We start from the raw sequence: 18,093 nt of genomic DNA, 5'->3' as shown, positions 1-18,093 counted from the left end.
CTTTATATACAATTTGCATTGTGACAAATAGTTCTCTATCAAAGGAAACACATGTGATACAAACAAATCATATTAAGAGTTAGGTTCCTATGAATAATAGTATATCTAGATTTGTTTAATTGTTTTAGTTATTTTAGTTATTTATTTATTTATTTTTATATTTTTTTTTGTAACACATTATAAGGAATAAAAAGCTATTGCCCACACGTACACGTAAAGAACCTTTTGATATGTTGTTGTACTTTTCAACTTATTCTCAAGCATGAGTGTACGATATATTTCCCATTAAAGAATTAATTGTAAGTGTACAATGTATTACAGAGTATTAATTTTACACAACAAAACTATGGAAATATTTTTTTTTAATAAAGGTAAGGAGAAAGACCCTTATCGTATCTCAATCCTCATCGTTTTTTTGATTCGATATTTGCGAGTCAGACATTTTAAGAGTGAGGACTTATTCTCAAGCATGAGTGTACGATATATTTCCCATCAAAGAATTAATTATAAGTGTATAATGTAGTACGGATCGGAGTATTAATTTTACACAACAAAACTATGGAAATATTTTTTTTAATAAAGGTAAGGAGAAAGACCTTGATCGTATCTCAGCCCTCATCGTTTTTTTGGTTCGATATTTGCGAGTCAGACACTTTAAGAGTGAGGGGAAGGGTAAGGGATTCCTACCTTTAAAGTGTCTCTAGTGGGGATTGAATCCCCAACCTCAAGGTTGACAGGTAACAATTTTACCACTAGACCAAGCTTAGTTTGGTAACAAAAAACTATGAAAGTTACTCACAATTTTTTAAATAAGAAATCAAATTAAAGAAAAATTAACCAATACTCTAATTACTATACATATGTGTATGTAAATAAACTAATTATCATTTTTCCCCCGAACAAATCGTTTAAAAAATTCAATTCAGAGTTGAATGAGTTCAATTAGCTCATCAAATTGGAGTACATCAAACATAAAGCGATGTTCACTTATTCTACTCGATCTACTATTCTCTATGGTACGATCCATTAAAGTGAACGAACGTATAACTTACACAATATAGTTACATCTAATCATTTAATTTGTTAAGCAATTAAGTAGTAATAAATATCAAAAGTAAATTATTTAAGATAGCCGTACAACAAAGATGGGGATCGGAGCTAGCTAGGATGATAGAATTGAAGTTATTTTACAAAAAATAGCTAGTGAAGATGACTAATTATTAGAACAAAGTTAAAAATTAAGAAGAAGAGCAAAACATGGGAACACCCCACGGATTTGACTTTAGGAGTGGTTAGGCTTTATAATTTCACATGGATATAATTAAATGGGTTTTCAATTTCTACACTAAAAAAGATTGGGTGATTCACGAGCTTTGTCCTTTGAGAGGCCCTCATCTTTCCAAGGTTTACCTTTACTTCTTTAATGTCTCTCTTTTCTAACTATCAAAGGGCCCCTCTTACTCCCTATGAATGTGATGTTTGCCTTTCTGCTTTGATGACCTTATAACTACTTGTCTTACTTCCTACATTGCTTTTGCTAAAAACAACATAACCTAATATTCGGGTCTAGATCAATGACGGATCTGAAAATTTTTTAACAGGGATGTAAATTAATAATTCATTATTGTTATCGATCTTTGCTATATTTATTGGTATATTTCTTAAATCTAAGGTCGGGTGTGAGCCCCTTGACTCTTTCAATTGAAAGGATCAACTTGAAATAAAAGGAAATTTTCCTTAACCCTTTAAATGTCATCTAATATGGCCGAATTTTGTTAAGAACGGATATGTTTGCTCGATGTGGGGTCAATATAGGTCCACCTAGTTCAATATCTTGTATATTAAAGTACAAGGACAATATTTTTTTTATGCAAGTCACAAGTGACGTAATGTACATGTCATAAAATATTGTTCCTTAGATCACTAAATATGTAACTTCAAATCCCTTTTATATGGCCATTTATATTAAGTCGCACCATACTCTTTTTTCTTTTTTTTTTTTTTTTGAAAAACCAATGCACCATACTCTAATTAGTTTCAGCATCTAATTTTTTTTTATTTTTTTTATTTTTTTCAAATAATGGTCAATATGTTAATTTTTTTTTTCTAAGTCTAATGTATTAACATTGATACATTAGTAAAAAGTATGGCCAAGATCGAGATTCACTAACACTTTAACATGTGAGCAAAATAGCGAAATATATGCCTTTTAATTAATACACTATACACCTAAAATAAAGTTATTTCAACAAAGATATCTCAACCTCTAATGAGAACATAAGGAATATTGACTATTGAGTATATACCATTGCAAGTTGTAATATATGTTGAGAACAAACCTAGTGAAGCAATGTAATATCATCAAGTAGGTATTTCTTTGAAGGAGAGCAATGCAAATATGTTGTGTACGTATAAACCTATTCACCCAAACATCTCCTTAATTAACATGATAATCTATTTGCCACCAATTAAGAGTATCTTTACACAAGTATATACATAACATAAGCTTAAGCCAAGGGCCACTACGAATAACAAATTTAAGGAAATTAAGCCTAAGTCGAAGGGCACAATATACATGGACAAAAGTAAACAATGCACCAATAATCATATCGAATTAACTAACAGATAGTCGACTAACTTTACATTCAATCATGAATCGAAGGTGTATGTTAACCTTAAGAATCCATCAAACAAACATTTTATGTAAATCATCAATTTACACTTTACAGAATTTTATGTTTGGTATATCAAAATTCATAATGCAAGTTGCATTATATTGGCAACTCTACTAGTCTACTACTCAACAATTGATGCAACAACTACCAATACAAGAAAAATGAGATTGACCAAGTCTTTCAATGTTGCAAGAACGAGGTGGGATTAATTTCCATAACACTAGACAACATTGGTCCATATAGGTTACAGAATCATTCAATTAATTAAAACAAATATATATAAAATCAAATAAATAAATAAATAAATAAATACATTTTTTTTTTTTTTTTGAGGCAAAATAAATAAATACGGAGTACATATAAAAACCAAATAAATATTACCCCTACTAGTTACAGACTTACAGTAACAGTAGCATTTACCAGAGCAGAACTAGGTAAACTGAGCTTTTGAATGATACAAATATTTTAGAACTTAACTTTGAAAAATTGATATGAATTTAAGAGTAATAATAGGGAGAAAAAAAAAGGCCATAATATAATAAATGTTATCCTGATAAAGGGACCAAAGGAAGCAATAAAGGATAGTACCTTAAAGCAAATGACGCGTGGATACAGTAGTAATGACCAATACTGTAATAAATCTTTTATCAAATAAATAAAACCAGAAGATATTCATAATAATAATAACAATAATAATATTGTAATTGTAATAATAATACAAGTAATAATATTAGGAAGTGAGGAAGAAGCAGCTCACTTTCGGTTCAAAGTTCTGAAAAAAGAAAACCAAAGTCAAAATGACACTTTATATCCAATCTTAAACCGACGGAATGGACACGGTCAACCCAACCACAACTCTCGATTCACGAGAACCATTGCCAGCAATTGGCCTGCTTTTTTCAACTAGGTTACTCTCCCTCGCATAGGGGTAGGGTCAGGGGTCAAAGGGAGGATTTTTTTTCAATATCATGTGTAATTTTATTATTTTATTACATGTAATTTCTCTGTTACATAATAATTATAACAATTTGACTTTATTGACCAATACTTATTAGAGAGTGAGAAAATAACTCAAGTAGAACTTCCCTTGTAGGGGGTTGTTCACTTCACCTTAATTTTGATTCAATTCAGTTCAGCTCCAATCAGTTCAGCTCATCATAATTTCCTACTCTCATAAAATATTCATTTAAGTTCAGTCCAGCTCCAATCAATTCAGTTCAGCACAGTTCAATAAATGAGAATAGACCCTTAGTTCCAATAAATTAAACTTTGGGATCAATTCTCATCACACCCGCCTCGATGACTCTCTAAAGTCTAAACACCAAAAAATAAATTTACTACTAGTAATATATATACCACCTCCGTTTTATTGTTTACTTGCATTGTTGGGGGTTTCCAATAATGTTTTTGTCCCATTATTATGTTTAGTTACACTTAAAAAACTTGTGGAAAATTCAAATTTAAAGTATATATTAAGGACAAATCTAATACCACAACCAATATTTTTCTTGTAATATAAACCATTGAAGACGGTTTAAAAGGTTGTGTGAATAATTAACATTATGATTGAAAAAAAAAAACAAGAAAGTATATCAAACTATATATAATATGTTGTTGGATTAATCCCAATGTATATACATTTTTACAAATATTAATGTATGTTATATACGAACTACATAATTGTATAAATATATATGGTCAAATTTGTATACTCCGTATTAAGAACTGCATAGTTTTACTACCTTTCAAAAAAAAAAAAAAAAAGGTGCATAGTTTTACTAGAATTGGGTCTAATGTGGCTTCCATTGTAACAGAAGGAGTATTGGATTTTTACTCGATTTAAGTCTTCTGATCTCAAGATAATTAGTGTAAGGTTGTCGATCTCATGTTAATTTACTTGCTTACATACGTTGTATTAAATATTACTTTTATAAAATTAAAGAAATATTTTTCATGAAAAGTTGTCTTATATCAATTATTAAGCCCTAACAAGCAAATAATAATGTTTGAGGGAAATTGTCCACGTATACACATTCCATGCCGTAGGACTGTAGGAGATATTGACATTATGTTGAGCTGCATGAACAACAATTGAGTTCCCACTTAATTACATGAAAATTGCTAGGAGAGTTAGAGAGGAAAGCATTAATGGCAATAATAGTCTGAAAATTATGGAGTTTGCTAAGATACAAATTAGTTATTACATACAGAAAAAGACACTCCCTATGTTTTAAGTATAGGTGGTCACTACTTGGCCCAACTCAACCCTAATTCACCCGAAAATGGGGTTCACTAGCTAGGTCTAAACTAATTTTACCCAAGTACAACTCGATCTAGAGTGATTCATCTAATGAATGGATTGTAGGCCAAACAAAATCCTTGTTTCGACTAATCTATTTCTACAAGATACATACATAGCTCACGGTATTATTAAGGAACACCAAAGGGTGATTTTCCACATATTACTGTTAATACAAAGTTATAATTGTATTACTCATATAAAGTGCCAAAATCAATCTTTTATTTTTCCAGGTTCAAAATCAATCTTCAAGTATAAACTCACTTCCCTTTTAAACATAAAAAATTTACGCTTAATCAAGAAAATGAACATCATGGGGTACATAAATATGCATATGCTCTATGCACACTAATCTCTTAGCCATTTTTCACAACACCATAATCCACTATAAGCTTCTAGATAAGTATCAATACAATTACTTGGCCAACTCTACTCCCCAACCAAAGTACAAAGAAACTTGCATAAAAAGTCGTTAAAAGCTCTACCATGACACTTACATCAGCCTCCAAAGCAATGAAGAAGCTCCATGTAACAACACATTTTCTACCATGTATCATATCTAGCATAAAGTTTGATAATGAGATAACTAAGAACCAAAAAAGATAGCATAAACTTTATACACATCAAACAAATTTGAAAAACTAAGGAAGAAAATTCAGCAATTTCCACTTACAAAATGTGAATAGATAAAATTGATTTGATTGAAAAAAAAGGTAAAAACTTTTTATCACTTGTAAAAGGGCAAAATTGTCTTGTTGTGCAGAAACTATGCAAAAGTCGTAAACAAGTTGTGAACAGAGCTTTTGAAAGTCTACTCAATTACCCTTGTCTATAAATACACTTAAAAACTTCCTGACACTTATCAAAACTAAACCAACTTATCTTTTTTTCACAGAATTTTTAGATTTTCTCTTTTCTCTGTCTATAATCCCAAAAAATAAAAAATCTTCTGTGATCTCTAAAAAATTTATAAAAATCTTCATCTTATAATTCTAGTGTTCCTCATTTTTTGGTGGGATCACTGGTTTTTCAATTTTCCTCTGTTTTTCTGAGAAAAAAAGGGACTGATTTTTTAAAGTTTCCTGATTTCCAGAACTTTTTAACCCAAATTTCATACAGAAAAATCCCCTGTTTTAATTTTCTTGGTACAAAAAATCATCAAGAAATGGAAGAAAACAACTACCAATCATCATCAACATCATTTACAACACCAACTGACATTAGAGATTCAGTATCAGCACTTATTCTAACAGCAGGTGCTAACAACACCAATACTTTGGATTCAATCTTTTCATACTTCCCAAATTCAAACCCAAATCCTACAAATAACAACAACAATTCCATGATTGAGCCATTAGGTTCCTCTGTTTACCTCAAACAAAGGGATCTACTGCAACAATTCTGGCTCGATAACCGGTCGAATAAGACCGGGATTCATGCTTCATCTTCCCTCAACAATCAGCTGTTTCAAAGTAATAGTTCTAGTTTCAGTTCACATATGAACAATCCTGGAAAGAAGAAGCTTTACAGAGGAGTAAGGCAGAGACATTGGGGTAAATGGGTTGCTGAAATCAGACTACCCCAGAACAGAATGAGGGTTTGGTTAGGTACATATGAAACAGCAGAAACTGCTGCTTATGCTTATGATCGTGCAGCCTATAAACTCCGAGGCGAGTATGCTCGCCTTAATTTTCCTAATCTTAAAGATGGGACGAAGCTCGGGTTTGGTGATGCTGCTAGGATGAATGCAGTCAAGTCTGCAGTGGATACCAAAATCCAAACCATTTGTCAGAAACTGAAGAAGGAAAGAGCTAACAGGATTGCGAAAAAGAAGCAGAAAGAAGCCAGCATTAGTGACAGTGGCAGTGGCGGCGGTAGTGGTGGCAGAGATGAGAATAGTATTGTTTCTCATAGTGGTGATAGTAACACATTGAATGAGAATGATAGTTTGGTTGTCAAGGATACTTATTCTTCATCGTCGTCATCATTCTGTTCAACTGTGGTTAATGACAGTGGGATGGTGTCACCAGCCATTTCTGAAGAGGGGTGGTGGAGTAACGGAAACGGAGCGTCGCCGTGTTCCGATTCCATGACTAGCTATCCAATGATGACTGATGATTTTGGGTTTAATGACTGTTCTTTAGAAAAAATGCCATCTTTTGATCCAGAGTTGATTTGGGAAGTTCTTGCTATTTAAAACAGAGCTTATCTTATATAAAAGTAGTTTAATTACTATGTAATATAAAGATTAAGTAGTTTTGTTCGATATATATGATATATTGGCTAGTGTGTTTAGAAGTGAGCATGTTAGTCCTTTAGGTAAGACCCCAAGAGCATGTTACATGTTTGGTGTCCCTATATATGTTTGACAAGTTATGGATGTATGGATGGCAAAGGAAGTACTTGTCATATATTCTTGTTTTAAAAATAAAAATCTTTATGACTAAATATTGTGTTCTAAAATCTAGCAAATGAACACCTCTATCCAATTAAATACGAAGTAGAAGAGTACGAGTAGACGAGAAAAAGTAATTATTTTTACTCAGTCATTTCACAACAGTTAGCTTGATAACCTTACTAGTTTCGTTCGGTCAAAGGATTTAGGAAAATTTTGAGATAGTGATATTCAGCAACTAGATTGACAAGATATCAGATCTATCATAACTAATCTGATACTTGTACGTGTCGAGTATGGCAAAGTCTCCAGAGTCGTGTCACAATAATTTAGATTCAAGTTAACATGACTCTTATTGAGGAGTGAATTTTTACTAGTGTGAGAGGTTAAAAGTAAAAACTCATAGTTCGTATCAAATCGGTGTGAGACAATCCAACCCAAAACAGATTTACTGAGTATTTATTTTCGTGTCCTAATTACGGACGTCTTAATGATCCCATAGAAACGTTAATTTTCTTCATCACCTCCACTTGATACGGCTAGGATGTGGATAGGTCCAGGATCTCAGACAAGGATATGGTAAATGTTGCACTTTAAAGAGCAACCAAACCCATGACGCAACTTCAAGTATGATAGTCGATCATAATAAATCTAGCGTGATCACCAAATCTACGTTCTTTATTACAGTGAATGCTAGTAATTAATTGAGGTTGAAAACAATCGAGTTCGAGTTCAAAACAAGCTTGATCTACAATTTACCCTAAACCAAACCAGAGATTTGAGCTTAATTAAGATCCAGCACTAATCGGTTGAATATGTTCACAATGGACCACAGGTTTTGAGTTATACAGCTAACAACGATAGCTGATAAGCTTTCTATCTGGCTTATTTATAATCTTCACAAATAAAGGTCATTTGTTAGTGAACGATCTAGTTGAGCATGAACAAAGTCTGAGGGAAAGCTCAGGTCCAGCCTTAAAGGAGAGGTTTTGAGTTCGAGACGAGTTTCACACGTGATTTTCAAATTAAGCTGAGCTCAACTTGCATAATTATCACTCATAAGTACAATCCAGTTTAAATGGGTGTGACAACTAACAGCTAATGACGAGCAGCTCAGACGCTCTAAATTTAAGGCAACGGAACCCAAATCACGATTATCTACAAAGCAGAGAGCGAAGATACCAATAATCACCTGAAAATCCACATAGGGAACACTTGGATGCATCAATAAACCAGGAAAAGATATCAGGAAAGATTGCAGATAGCCTGTCCTGTAGACAATATTCGCGTACTCTAAAAACTGACTGGTAACAAATCCAAGCAACAAGCATATATAGTGACAACATTGGGGCATCAAATCACGGGTAAAGTTAAGGAAAAGTACCTGGAAGTAAGCCTTGTTGACAAGGCCGATAATCTGATCCTCTTATTAGCCAAGTGAGAAGAGAAGGGCACAATGGCACACCACTCGGGCGTCATTAAGGAGGCATAGAGTGCCACAATTTCACATGGTGGTCCTGACCTTAACATTCACTGTAGGTTGTGAATAACAGCTTATAATTTGGCATGACCATCCTACATAAAATGACAGCACATACCCAAAAAACTGTTTCGAGCAGTATCATATCTCTCTAGTTGGTACCACAAGACTTTGTGCAGATCTAACTTGAGAAAGATGGAAAACAAAGAAATGGAACGAATTTAATCAAAGGACAACCCAACATTATCGAAAAGTGCAGTACTACCTCGGAATATAATTAAAAGTAATCCTCATAATATATCCATTGAAAAACAATTAACCTAATGGCTAGCTAATTAACTTTCGGCAAATACAAGCTAATCTGTCAAATTAACAAAATTTCGTTAATCTGGTGGCATATTATGTAAATACGTGCAAAAGCTTGGCCAATAGTTTTGTACTTTTCACAATTGTCCAATAATTTTATGTAACTTGTCTTTGACTTTATGTAGTAAATTACGCATGTATTCCTCATTTGGTAGATGAAAAGACAATATACCCCCATATAAACAAATTTTGTTGATTTGGCTGATCAACTGGGCACAGCTCATTAACTTTCAAACATCTGAGGCAAGACTAGAGAAATTGTTGCCAACAAGATAGCAATGTTGCTATTGTTAGGTTGGTTAAATTTCACCACCCCATTTTAAAGAAGAGCAAAATCAACCAATCTTATGAAATTTCCATTCCAATAATACTCCCCTATTTAGTCAAGAAAAGCCCAAAATACCCTTATATATGTCAGAAATAGCCATTAATGTCCCAATCGTAACCAATACCGGTTTAGGATTACAACTCCTCTTAAGCTCAAAACAGAGAGTTAAAACACCAGAAGCATGTTTTTCAATGGAGCCTGACCATTTATATATCAGATGCCTTGACATAACGAAAAAAAAAAAATCAATTAATAAGAGAGGCCAAAACCACCATTGACAGTTTTGTTTAGGGTGAGGGTTATCTTGTATGCAAGAAACAAAGATACAGACAATCACGTACAAGTCAAGAAGCAAATAAGAATGTACTATGAGGTTGAAATTTTCACGACTAATATTGCAATAAAATTTATAGATAGTACAGAAAGCATCCATATCAAATGTTGTAACCTGGAATGCAGGGCATTTCTATAGTGCATTACTCGTATAAGTTATCTCCTACTGACTAAATAACAAATTATACATAAACCAAGACACTTACATAGCCACAGAAGAGAACAGATAAATATTCTACAATCCGGATAACCCAATAGAAACCTCTACCAAGTCAGTGCGTCCTTGCTCTGCTTAAGTTTTTTGTTATAAGTATCTTCCAATTCTTCCTGCAATATCGAGGCAAAAGTCAGTTCCTGATAGTAAGTGCAGTAGACTTTTTCATGGCTTCCATCGGTCCAACAATTAGCTTACTTGAGGTAAAGAGCGCAGTGGCTTTTTCTCACTAAATATTTGATACTGACATGTATCTAAACTTAATTTAAAAGTAATGCCTAATTCCTTACTTTGCAGACTTGGTCGCCATCACATTCACAAAACATATTTGTTGGTTAATTTGATATTGATACAAAAATAAAGGAAAATTTCCATATTCAAAGCTATGATTTTGCAACATGTAAGTAAAAGCTTAAACCTTCAGACCCTATAATGTTTTACAGCAAACAACCAGTTTTACATTTGATTCACTTTAGATAAGACTCTAGAAGTAAATAGTCCAATCAAGCAATCACCTAAATAGAAGCACACAAGGGCATCCACAAAAATGAAATATATCATTTAGTTCCACTTTATATAAGACTTACTTCCATTGACAATCCCCATTATCATCAACAAAGAATAGTTGCTAGTATATATATCTGCCCATTGATATTTTGTCTCTCCCAGAAAAAGCAATCTGTTTTTTTTTTTTTTTTTTGATAAGAAAAAGCAATCTGGTTTTATGGAAGACAAAGTTGTAAACTGGCAACCCTCGTAACTTATAAGATGTTAAATTTCAAAATAATATGAAATGGGCCTGGGCAACCCGAACAAGGAGGAGGAGAATTTGGTCCACAAACTAGGCTTTGGAGCTTCCACACTAAAACCAATTGGCAATAGTAGGAGTAACTCCTCTACCTTATAGAGTGGAACCACCTCTTCTCTTACTCCAATGTGGGACACTCACAAGTGGGCTACAATGGATTTTAACATAAGATTATCTCTAGCCATTGCCGGTAGTTGTTGGTGGTGCATGATAAACGCCTTTTTCATATGATTCATCTCTATTATAACAGAATACAATGTTAAACAATTATCTTAGCCTCCCACCCCCTGTGGAGCCATGTCCAGGAAAGCACAAGTGATACTCTCGCATTTTAATTCTTGGTCCGAACAAATTCATTAGCAAAATATGTTTCTGTGCCTGTTTCAAGAATTAGAAATCTTTCTACTGCCAAAACTCGGTGGTGTTTAATGAACACCTTTTCCAGATATTTTATCTCCATTTCAAACAAAATACTTTGTTTAACAAATCTCTTGCCAAATCCCATAGGACCAGTTCAGTGTGATGATCTCCATTCAAATTCTCCAAAGTCTAGTAAAACAAGCAGGAGATGTAAATCATCACACTCTTGGTAATTCTAAAGGAAGATTTAACACTACCCTCACTACCTTAGTACCTTGGTATTATGAGATCTTCATATCCCACAATTGGCTGCAAAACAAAATTTCACATAACAAAACAAGTACTAACCTAACTTTATCAGACATCCTAATACTTACCTGGAAAATATTACAGCAATACGGCCCAAAATATAAACCAGAAAATTGATAATAAATGAGAGCTAATTGTTCTTCCCATAATTTTAGTTGTGGACACCAACTAAGGTCATTGCAGTTTCATAGTGAACTATACATAAAACAATCACCAACTAGCTCAGATCCTCACTTCAGAGATCCTTACCATAACAAGTCAAGGTCAAAATGACTTTTAGATTAGTTTATAGGCAAAAACGGAAATACGGAATATGCCTCATGCAAAATTATGCTCAAAAGAGACACCGTGTAAAATGAAGATTAACAGCCAAAAAAAATCAGCAGATTTGTCAACCACTGCACTCCAAACAATACTTCAATCCTAACCTTTTCAACCTATTATACTTCATAAAAGAGTAATAATAAAGTTTCAAATCATATACATAGCTTTGACATAACTATGATAATTGGCTTCAACAAAATTGGGATAGCTTTTTGAGATGAAAACTTACTTTGCATGATTTCAACAGAGGCTGTAAGAATGATGACCTGAAAAATGCAATTGACTTGCCAAGCGAAGTTCTCTCCAAGTCTGCCACACAATTAAAACAAGCACCGTTTCCTTCATAAACAACTAGATAGCCTTTTGAAATGAGTTTACTTAATTTAACAGGAAAGAATATTCAATGACTCTAGATTCACACTACTTTCACATGCAGCAAAACAAAGTTTACATATCTATAGATATATACTCTGATGGTAGATAACTAGATTTGCATAAACTGATTTAGGTATGTCTCTCTATTGAACTAAGAAATAGAGAAAAATACATACCAGTTTCACCATCCCCACCATGACTTCTGTTAAGTTCTTCCAAAAGCTGCAGTTTTTCAGATCCAAATACATATATGTGAGGTGTAAACTCCAAAGTAGATTGCAAACAACAGTTGGTGAGCATTTGCAACATGATATATAGGTTGACCATGACATTCTAGATTGGCACATCTAAGATACTGAGATACTAGCAGTAAATAATATAGCCATCTACAAAGATAAATCCAGTGGTAGGGATAACAAGCTTACCTGGGAAAGGGTTGGTACACTGGTAGGATCAAAGTCCTCACACTGGTTGGGATCAATAGGAACACATACACGACCTAAACATCAACATGAAACAGTTTAAGGAATGAGATTTTATACAGGCTCATAATGCATATATATTCTGGAAACAGATTCTAGGAAGAAATCTAACAATTTGATAAATCAAAGAAATAGGTTCTAAAAACCAGTCAAATTCAAGCAGAGGGTTCACACTATTGGAACAGAACTCAAAAATATCAAGAACTTGACAACATATCCTTAAACAAGCGAGAACAGCTTCTAACCTGTTTTTGGATGTACACAGAAGGGCACCTTCAATAAATGATTCATGTGTTTTGAGACCTGAGATATTGAAACATATTTTTCTTAGCTTGCCACAGTTGTTGGGAGTATATAGCACTCGCTCTAAGTTGAGGTAATGACATATTATGCAGAGAACAGGAATCAGCATACCTCACTATCTAGCCTAGGGTATGTATAAGAAAATACAATCTCCTCAACACATCTGCGTAGTCCCTGCCCCTGTAAAATTAGGAGCAATTAATTGACTTTGACTGGTTATTCTGGTTTATCATTTAAATCCTATCCACATCATCACCTCTTTTCAAAAATATGAAAATAAAAAATCCAATCAAGGTTGAGCTAGTTCTAATTATCTGTGTTTGTTAACAATATTCACTAGACAGAGGGCGGAGGAGAAGATTATAATATAAAAGAGTCACTTCAGCATAAAGAAGTGAAAACAGCATAAAAAAGTTTTAATTTGAGATCATTTACAGAAAACATAGAGCAAAGGACTTAATAACATTGTATAAGGATATCCTGGCTCCTATATATATCACTGGTCCTCATAACCTAATCTCTCCAATTAAGTACAAAATCATAAATTGCAAGTGTGTGCATAGCTTAAAGATGCAATACCTTCTGCTTCCCAGCTTGAAGGACGTGCTTTAATTGCCCCCAACGAGCAACATTGATGTCTTCTCTACTACTGGATGATCGCCTATTATCCTGCCATTTTCCCCGGAAATCAGAAGTAATGGCTGCAAATACACCAATTCCCATCAAACACAGTTTAATGACAGTAAACCAAAAGGCTACAGCAAAACAGCATCCCTTCTATCAGTGATAAGAATGTTATTGACCATAATGTTGACTACATACATTCATCAGGAATCATCTCTAGAATCTTTTCATATCTCTCTTCAGCAGAAAGTAGCTGCTGACTACAAAGATAGGTCTCCTCAAAGAATTTCTTCAAAACTTCAGTATATGATCTCCTGCAAGATAGATATGATTAAGTAAAAGATCAAACTAGAGGGATCAGAATAAGCATGTAGATCCACACTTACACGAGAAATGGATGAAGAGAAGAACCCCCAAGGTAGACCTTTTTCTGACTATTCTCATTGCCCTGCAAAGACAATGAAGAGAAAGAAACATTTTTTCAGACACTTTTTGACACCAGTCAGCAGAACTATAAGGTCTCATGATCTATCCAGCAACGAATCACCTTGTACACATGAAAATACTCGGCAATAGCAGCTCGTTGTTCGTTGGTTAGCCTGCAGAAAGAAAAAATATTTCAAGGAAATTTATACGTATAAGAAATCTATACGCATAACTTATTGCTTAAATGCTAAGAGTTTTTCATATATCTTTACCTTCTTGCTTTTGCATCACAAACCCAACAGTGTACACCACGCCGACCACTAAATACCCAGAGGATATGTATGAAACCAAAATCATCTGTATATGAAAACAGCGACAGAATTTCACAATCAAACTTTATTCTTACATACGCATAGATATCCCCAAAGAACAGTGTTCCTCTTGATTAAGCAGTGTTGCTAGCATTTAGACAGGCGAATTTTTCAAGCACGGTTGGCATTTTAATTTAACCCAAAATCGTAAATATAGCAGACCACAAAACAAGGGTTTGTATAATTACAGCATGAACAATGGAAACTGTCAGATGCAGCACATACATCTCAGCATATAGTGTGGGATAACATATTCTGAGAAGCCTTGTGATTTTTCAAGATTGTCAGACATGTCAGTTACTATGAGACAAGTCAAACATCTCAGCAAGCTAGCAATCATCAAACTTTTATTACAAGGATCTTGCAACTGTCATAATACAAGGTTTATAATAATCTGATTGATATACCTCTGAGAGCAGTGTCAATAATTTTAATAGCAGCTGTCATCAGAGGCCAACAGTCTCGACAGACATCAGCTCCAGAGCAACAGTATCTGATATCATCATAATCTGTCATATCCTGCAGAAAGTAAAACAAAGTTAATCCCACACATCAGCTAATTAACTCAATAAGACAGTAGTATATTAGTATTCAGGAGCTTACAATATCAAATATAAGCTCTCTTTCCACAGGTTTGAAGACATTGTCCCCAGTTTGTGCATAGGCATGTCTCTTTGATGGCTGGAACAAAGTGCAATAAATTATTAGACAGCGGAGCTCTAAAAATTAGTTCTTTGCAATCAAATTGCAAAGATCATGCTTCCTAAAGAGAGCCAGTCACAAGTTTATATAAAACATTATAACAAATAGTCTACGTATTCAGAAATACTAGTAGATAAAGATTTCTAATCCACAGAAAGCTACTGAAACTTCAGGCTTGGCATGTAACAGATTTCATGTATTAACCAGAAACACGTGGAAGGGAGACATAAAAAAAGAGCATCAGAGTAACATTCACTTCTGATGAGCATCAAAGCATTGAATCCAGTCAATTTCATTCCTAAGATTCATATCATTTCTAATCAACCACACTCAAAGACATGGGTAGCTTCATTCCACCATGGATTTAGAGCAGCATATATGGTGTATTAAGAAACTCAATCCCATGACAACGAAGGAGGGGTTGATATAATAGAAGAGTTATTTAAGAAATGAGGGGACGTTTACATCAACAAAATCATTTCATCCTAAGATGGGATCAATCAACAACTGCCACCAACATAACGAATAAACCTCAAAAATGGAGGACATATAAGCAATCTAAATATATAGAAAAATGAAGGGGGCACTTACATCAACACTATAAACAGGACCAATGTCAATTTTAAAGGGGCATTTATCCTTGACAGCACTTTCAAGTTCCGAAGCACTTTTAAAAGATTGAAACCGCAAATATATATCATTATCCAGCGTAAATGAAAATTCCCTTCTGCTGAAATAAGACATATCACATCCTGGGTGCTTTCCATCTGCCGTATAAATCATCGCCCGAAAAAAGAACAATAAATACTACTAACAATACTTAGCAATTCAATATCATATTTTACAAAATTAAAATTCAAGATTAATTAATACCATTTCCATATGCCATCCATTTGAACATGTCAGAATAAGGAAACAGCTTTGCTGAAATCACAACAAGTATAAAAATTATACAACCAAAATTAATAGAAATTAATTAAAATAGGCAAAAATTAAAGACTTACAGTAATAAACTTTAAGGTAATTAGCATTAAAGCATTCGGAAATCGAATTCGGGTTAGGGTTTTGATATTCTGGACCGTCAATTAACATGTTATCTCTTCCATTTTCAACCTCTTCTCTCGTCATCTTCGATTTATACCTAGAATTCATCAAATCGTCAGATAATTTGCTCACTATCATTAATTTGTTGAAATCTACAGATATAATTGCAAAAGTTCAGCGCAATTTCGATGAGAGAGAAAAATTGAGTGTTACCTGAATATCGAATTTGTAGATTCGACGACGACAATGACAACAACGACGACGACGACGACGACGACGGAAATCAGCAAAGAGGAACAAAGACTGAATCGACTTTCTTGTGAGTTGAGGAGAGAGAAAGAAAGAGAGAGAGTGTTTGAGGGTTTCAAAATGGCGGGATGAAAATAGCGCTAGAAATGTGATGTTAGACTTTTGGCGGGAAGAGTTATTCTCTCTCTCTTTTTTTTTTTTTTTTTTTTAAAAAAAAAAAAAAAAAAATTGTACATTTTAATTTTACAAACAAGTTATTTTCATAAGAAATAAATAGTACATACTAGGTTAGGTCCCGTGCCACGCACGGTAACTTTTATTATTATATCAACTCAGCAATTTTACACTATTTTAGTTAATGTAAAAAACATTGTCTACTAATATTGTGAAATAAACTACCAAAATATTTATTGAAATAATCTCAGAAGATCCAATTAGCTTTTATGCATTTGATCATATAATTATATTTATATATTTTAGTGGGATGCTGTTATTTTCTTTTCAATTAAATAAATTTTTAAAGCTATAGATCTATCTCGTGAAATAATTCAATTCCCTTTGTACTCACTGCTAAAATCACGCTATTATTTTATCTCAAATCAAGCCATTTACAATGTTAATCTATATTTTTTGAATAATGTATTATTTCTTTATTCAATCTTTTTCTTGTTATGAACTCTAATTGAATATAGGGTTTTTTTTTTTTTTTTTTTGAAAAACGAATATCGGTATGTTTTAATTATGTTTTGGCAATATCTTATACAAATATTAAAAAAAAATTATTAGTAATCAATCGATATATCATGTAGTTACTGGTATGTTTATTACTCGTGTGTAGTTATTGTTTATTAAGATAATTAGCTTGAAAAAATAATTTATATTAATCTTTTATTATTATTATGGATTGTATTATAATTTATGATATTTTTCCTAGTGTTGTGATTGATTTTTTAATTCTTTCTAAAAGAAATGATTTAGACAATAATTAATTTTTTACAATTAAGGCAATTGACCTATTAGTCAATTTTTTTACCTCATTAAATCTTTACTTAATTAGCGTTTTTCAAAAAAAAAAAAAAATAAAGACACACCAGGAGACGACACATGTCATTGTTGGTGTGTCTTTTAGTATATAGTTATTGTTAATTGATTGATAGACGCATATCACTTATATATTTAGCATGCATATAGGAGGGCATCATGGGATTTTAATTTTTTTCTTTCATTTGATGGTTTTCTAAAGTGGTACATTTTTAGGTACTATAATGTACTATTAAAGTATAAGTTGTATTAATGGTACTTTTTTGTACTAATATGCATGTAATGGTACTTTTTGTCATTGATTATTTATTTTCTCCTAAAATATCTGCCACCTGTTACTTATTAGGCTGTAGTGATACAATTTGCCATCCTACATGTTTTTAAAACATATAGATGTTATGCGCCGATACTTAACCCATTCACAATGGTGTAAAAGAGTTTGCATAAAAAAAAATTAAAAAAACAAAAAAAAAAAAAAAACAATGTTGTAAGAGAGTAAATAGGTCCTTGATTGCAATTATTAGATAGTTGGAACTACAATAATTGCAATTATTAAAGCTATGTAGGTTCACCACACCCAAAGCA

General features: G+C 33.0%; 2 protein-coding genes across 2 annotated transcripts; one reads left to right on the top strand and one right to left on the bottom strand.

Moving 5' to 3' along the window:
- The first annotated feature begins 5,708 nt into the window (after positions 1 to 5,708).
- LOC110722682 (ethylene-responsive transcription factor ERF061-like) lies at positions 5,709 to 7,422 on the top strand. The gene has a single exon (XM_021901960.1). It carries the CDS (start codon positions 6,140 to 6,142, stop codon positions 7,169 to 7,171), a length of 1,032 nt encoding a protein of 343 aa, XP_021757652.1. The 5' UTR covers positions 5,709 to 6,139; the 3' UTR covers positions 7,172 to 7,422.
- A 2,191-nt stretch (positions 7,423 to 9,613) lies between these two features.
- LOC110722681 (DNA primase small subunit-like) lies at positions 9,614 to 16,829 on the bottom strand. The gene is made up of 17 exons (XM_021901959.1): positions 16,432 to 16,829; positions 16,179 to 16,315; positions 16,048 to 16,098; positions 15,766 to 15,941; positions 15,076 to 15,153; positions 14,880 to 14,991; positions 14,374 to 14,458; positions 14,223 to 14,274; positions 14,062 to 14,123; positions 13,874 to 13,989; positions 13,631 to 13,752; positions 13,163 to 13,231; positions 12,994 to 13,051; positions 12,692 to 12,765; positions 12,443 to 12,488; positions 12,121 to 12,200; positions 9,614 to 10,203 (listed from the first exon to the last, which is right to left on the bottom strand). Exons 2-17 carry the CDS (start codon positions 16,300 to 16,302, stop codon positions 10,141 to 10,143), a joined length of 1,368 nt encoding a protein of 455 aa, XP_021757651.1. The 5' UTR covers positions 16,303 to 16,315; positions 16,432 to 16,829; the 3' UTR covers positions 9,614 to 10,140.
- Positions 16,830 to 18,093: the final 1,264 nt, after the last annotated feature.

The sequence above is a fragment of the Chenopodium quinoa genome, unplaced genomic scaffold (assembly GCF_001683475.1).
Source record: "Chenopodium quinoa cultivar QQ74 unplaced genomic scaffold, ASM168347v1, whole genome shotgun sequence".
Taxonomy (NCBI): domain Eukaryota; kingdom Viridiplantae; phylum Streptophyta; class Magnoliopsida; order Caryophyllales; family Amaranthaceae; genus Chenopodium; species Chenopodium quinoa.
Note: the sequence above shows the minus strand (reverse complement) of the source record. Positions and strands in the feature narration are given on the sequence as shown.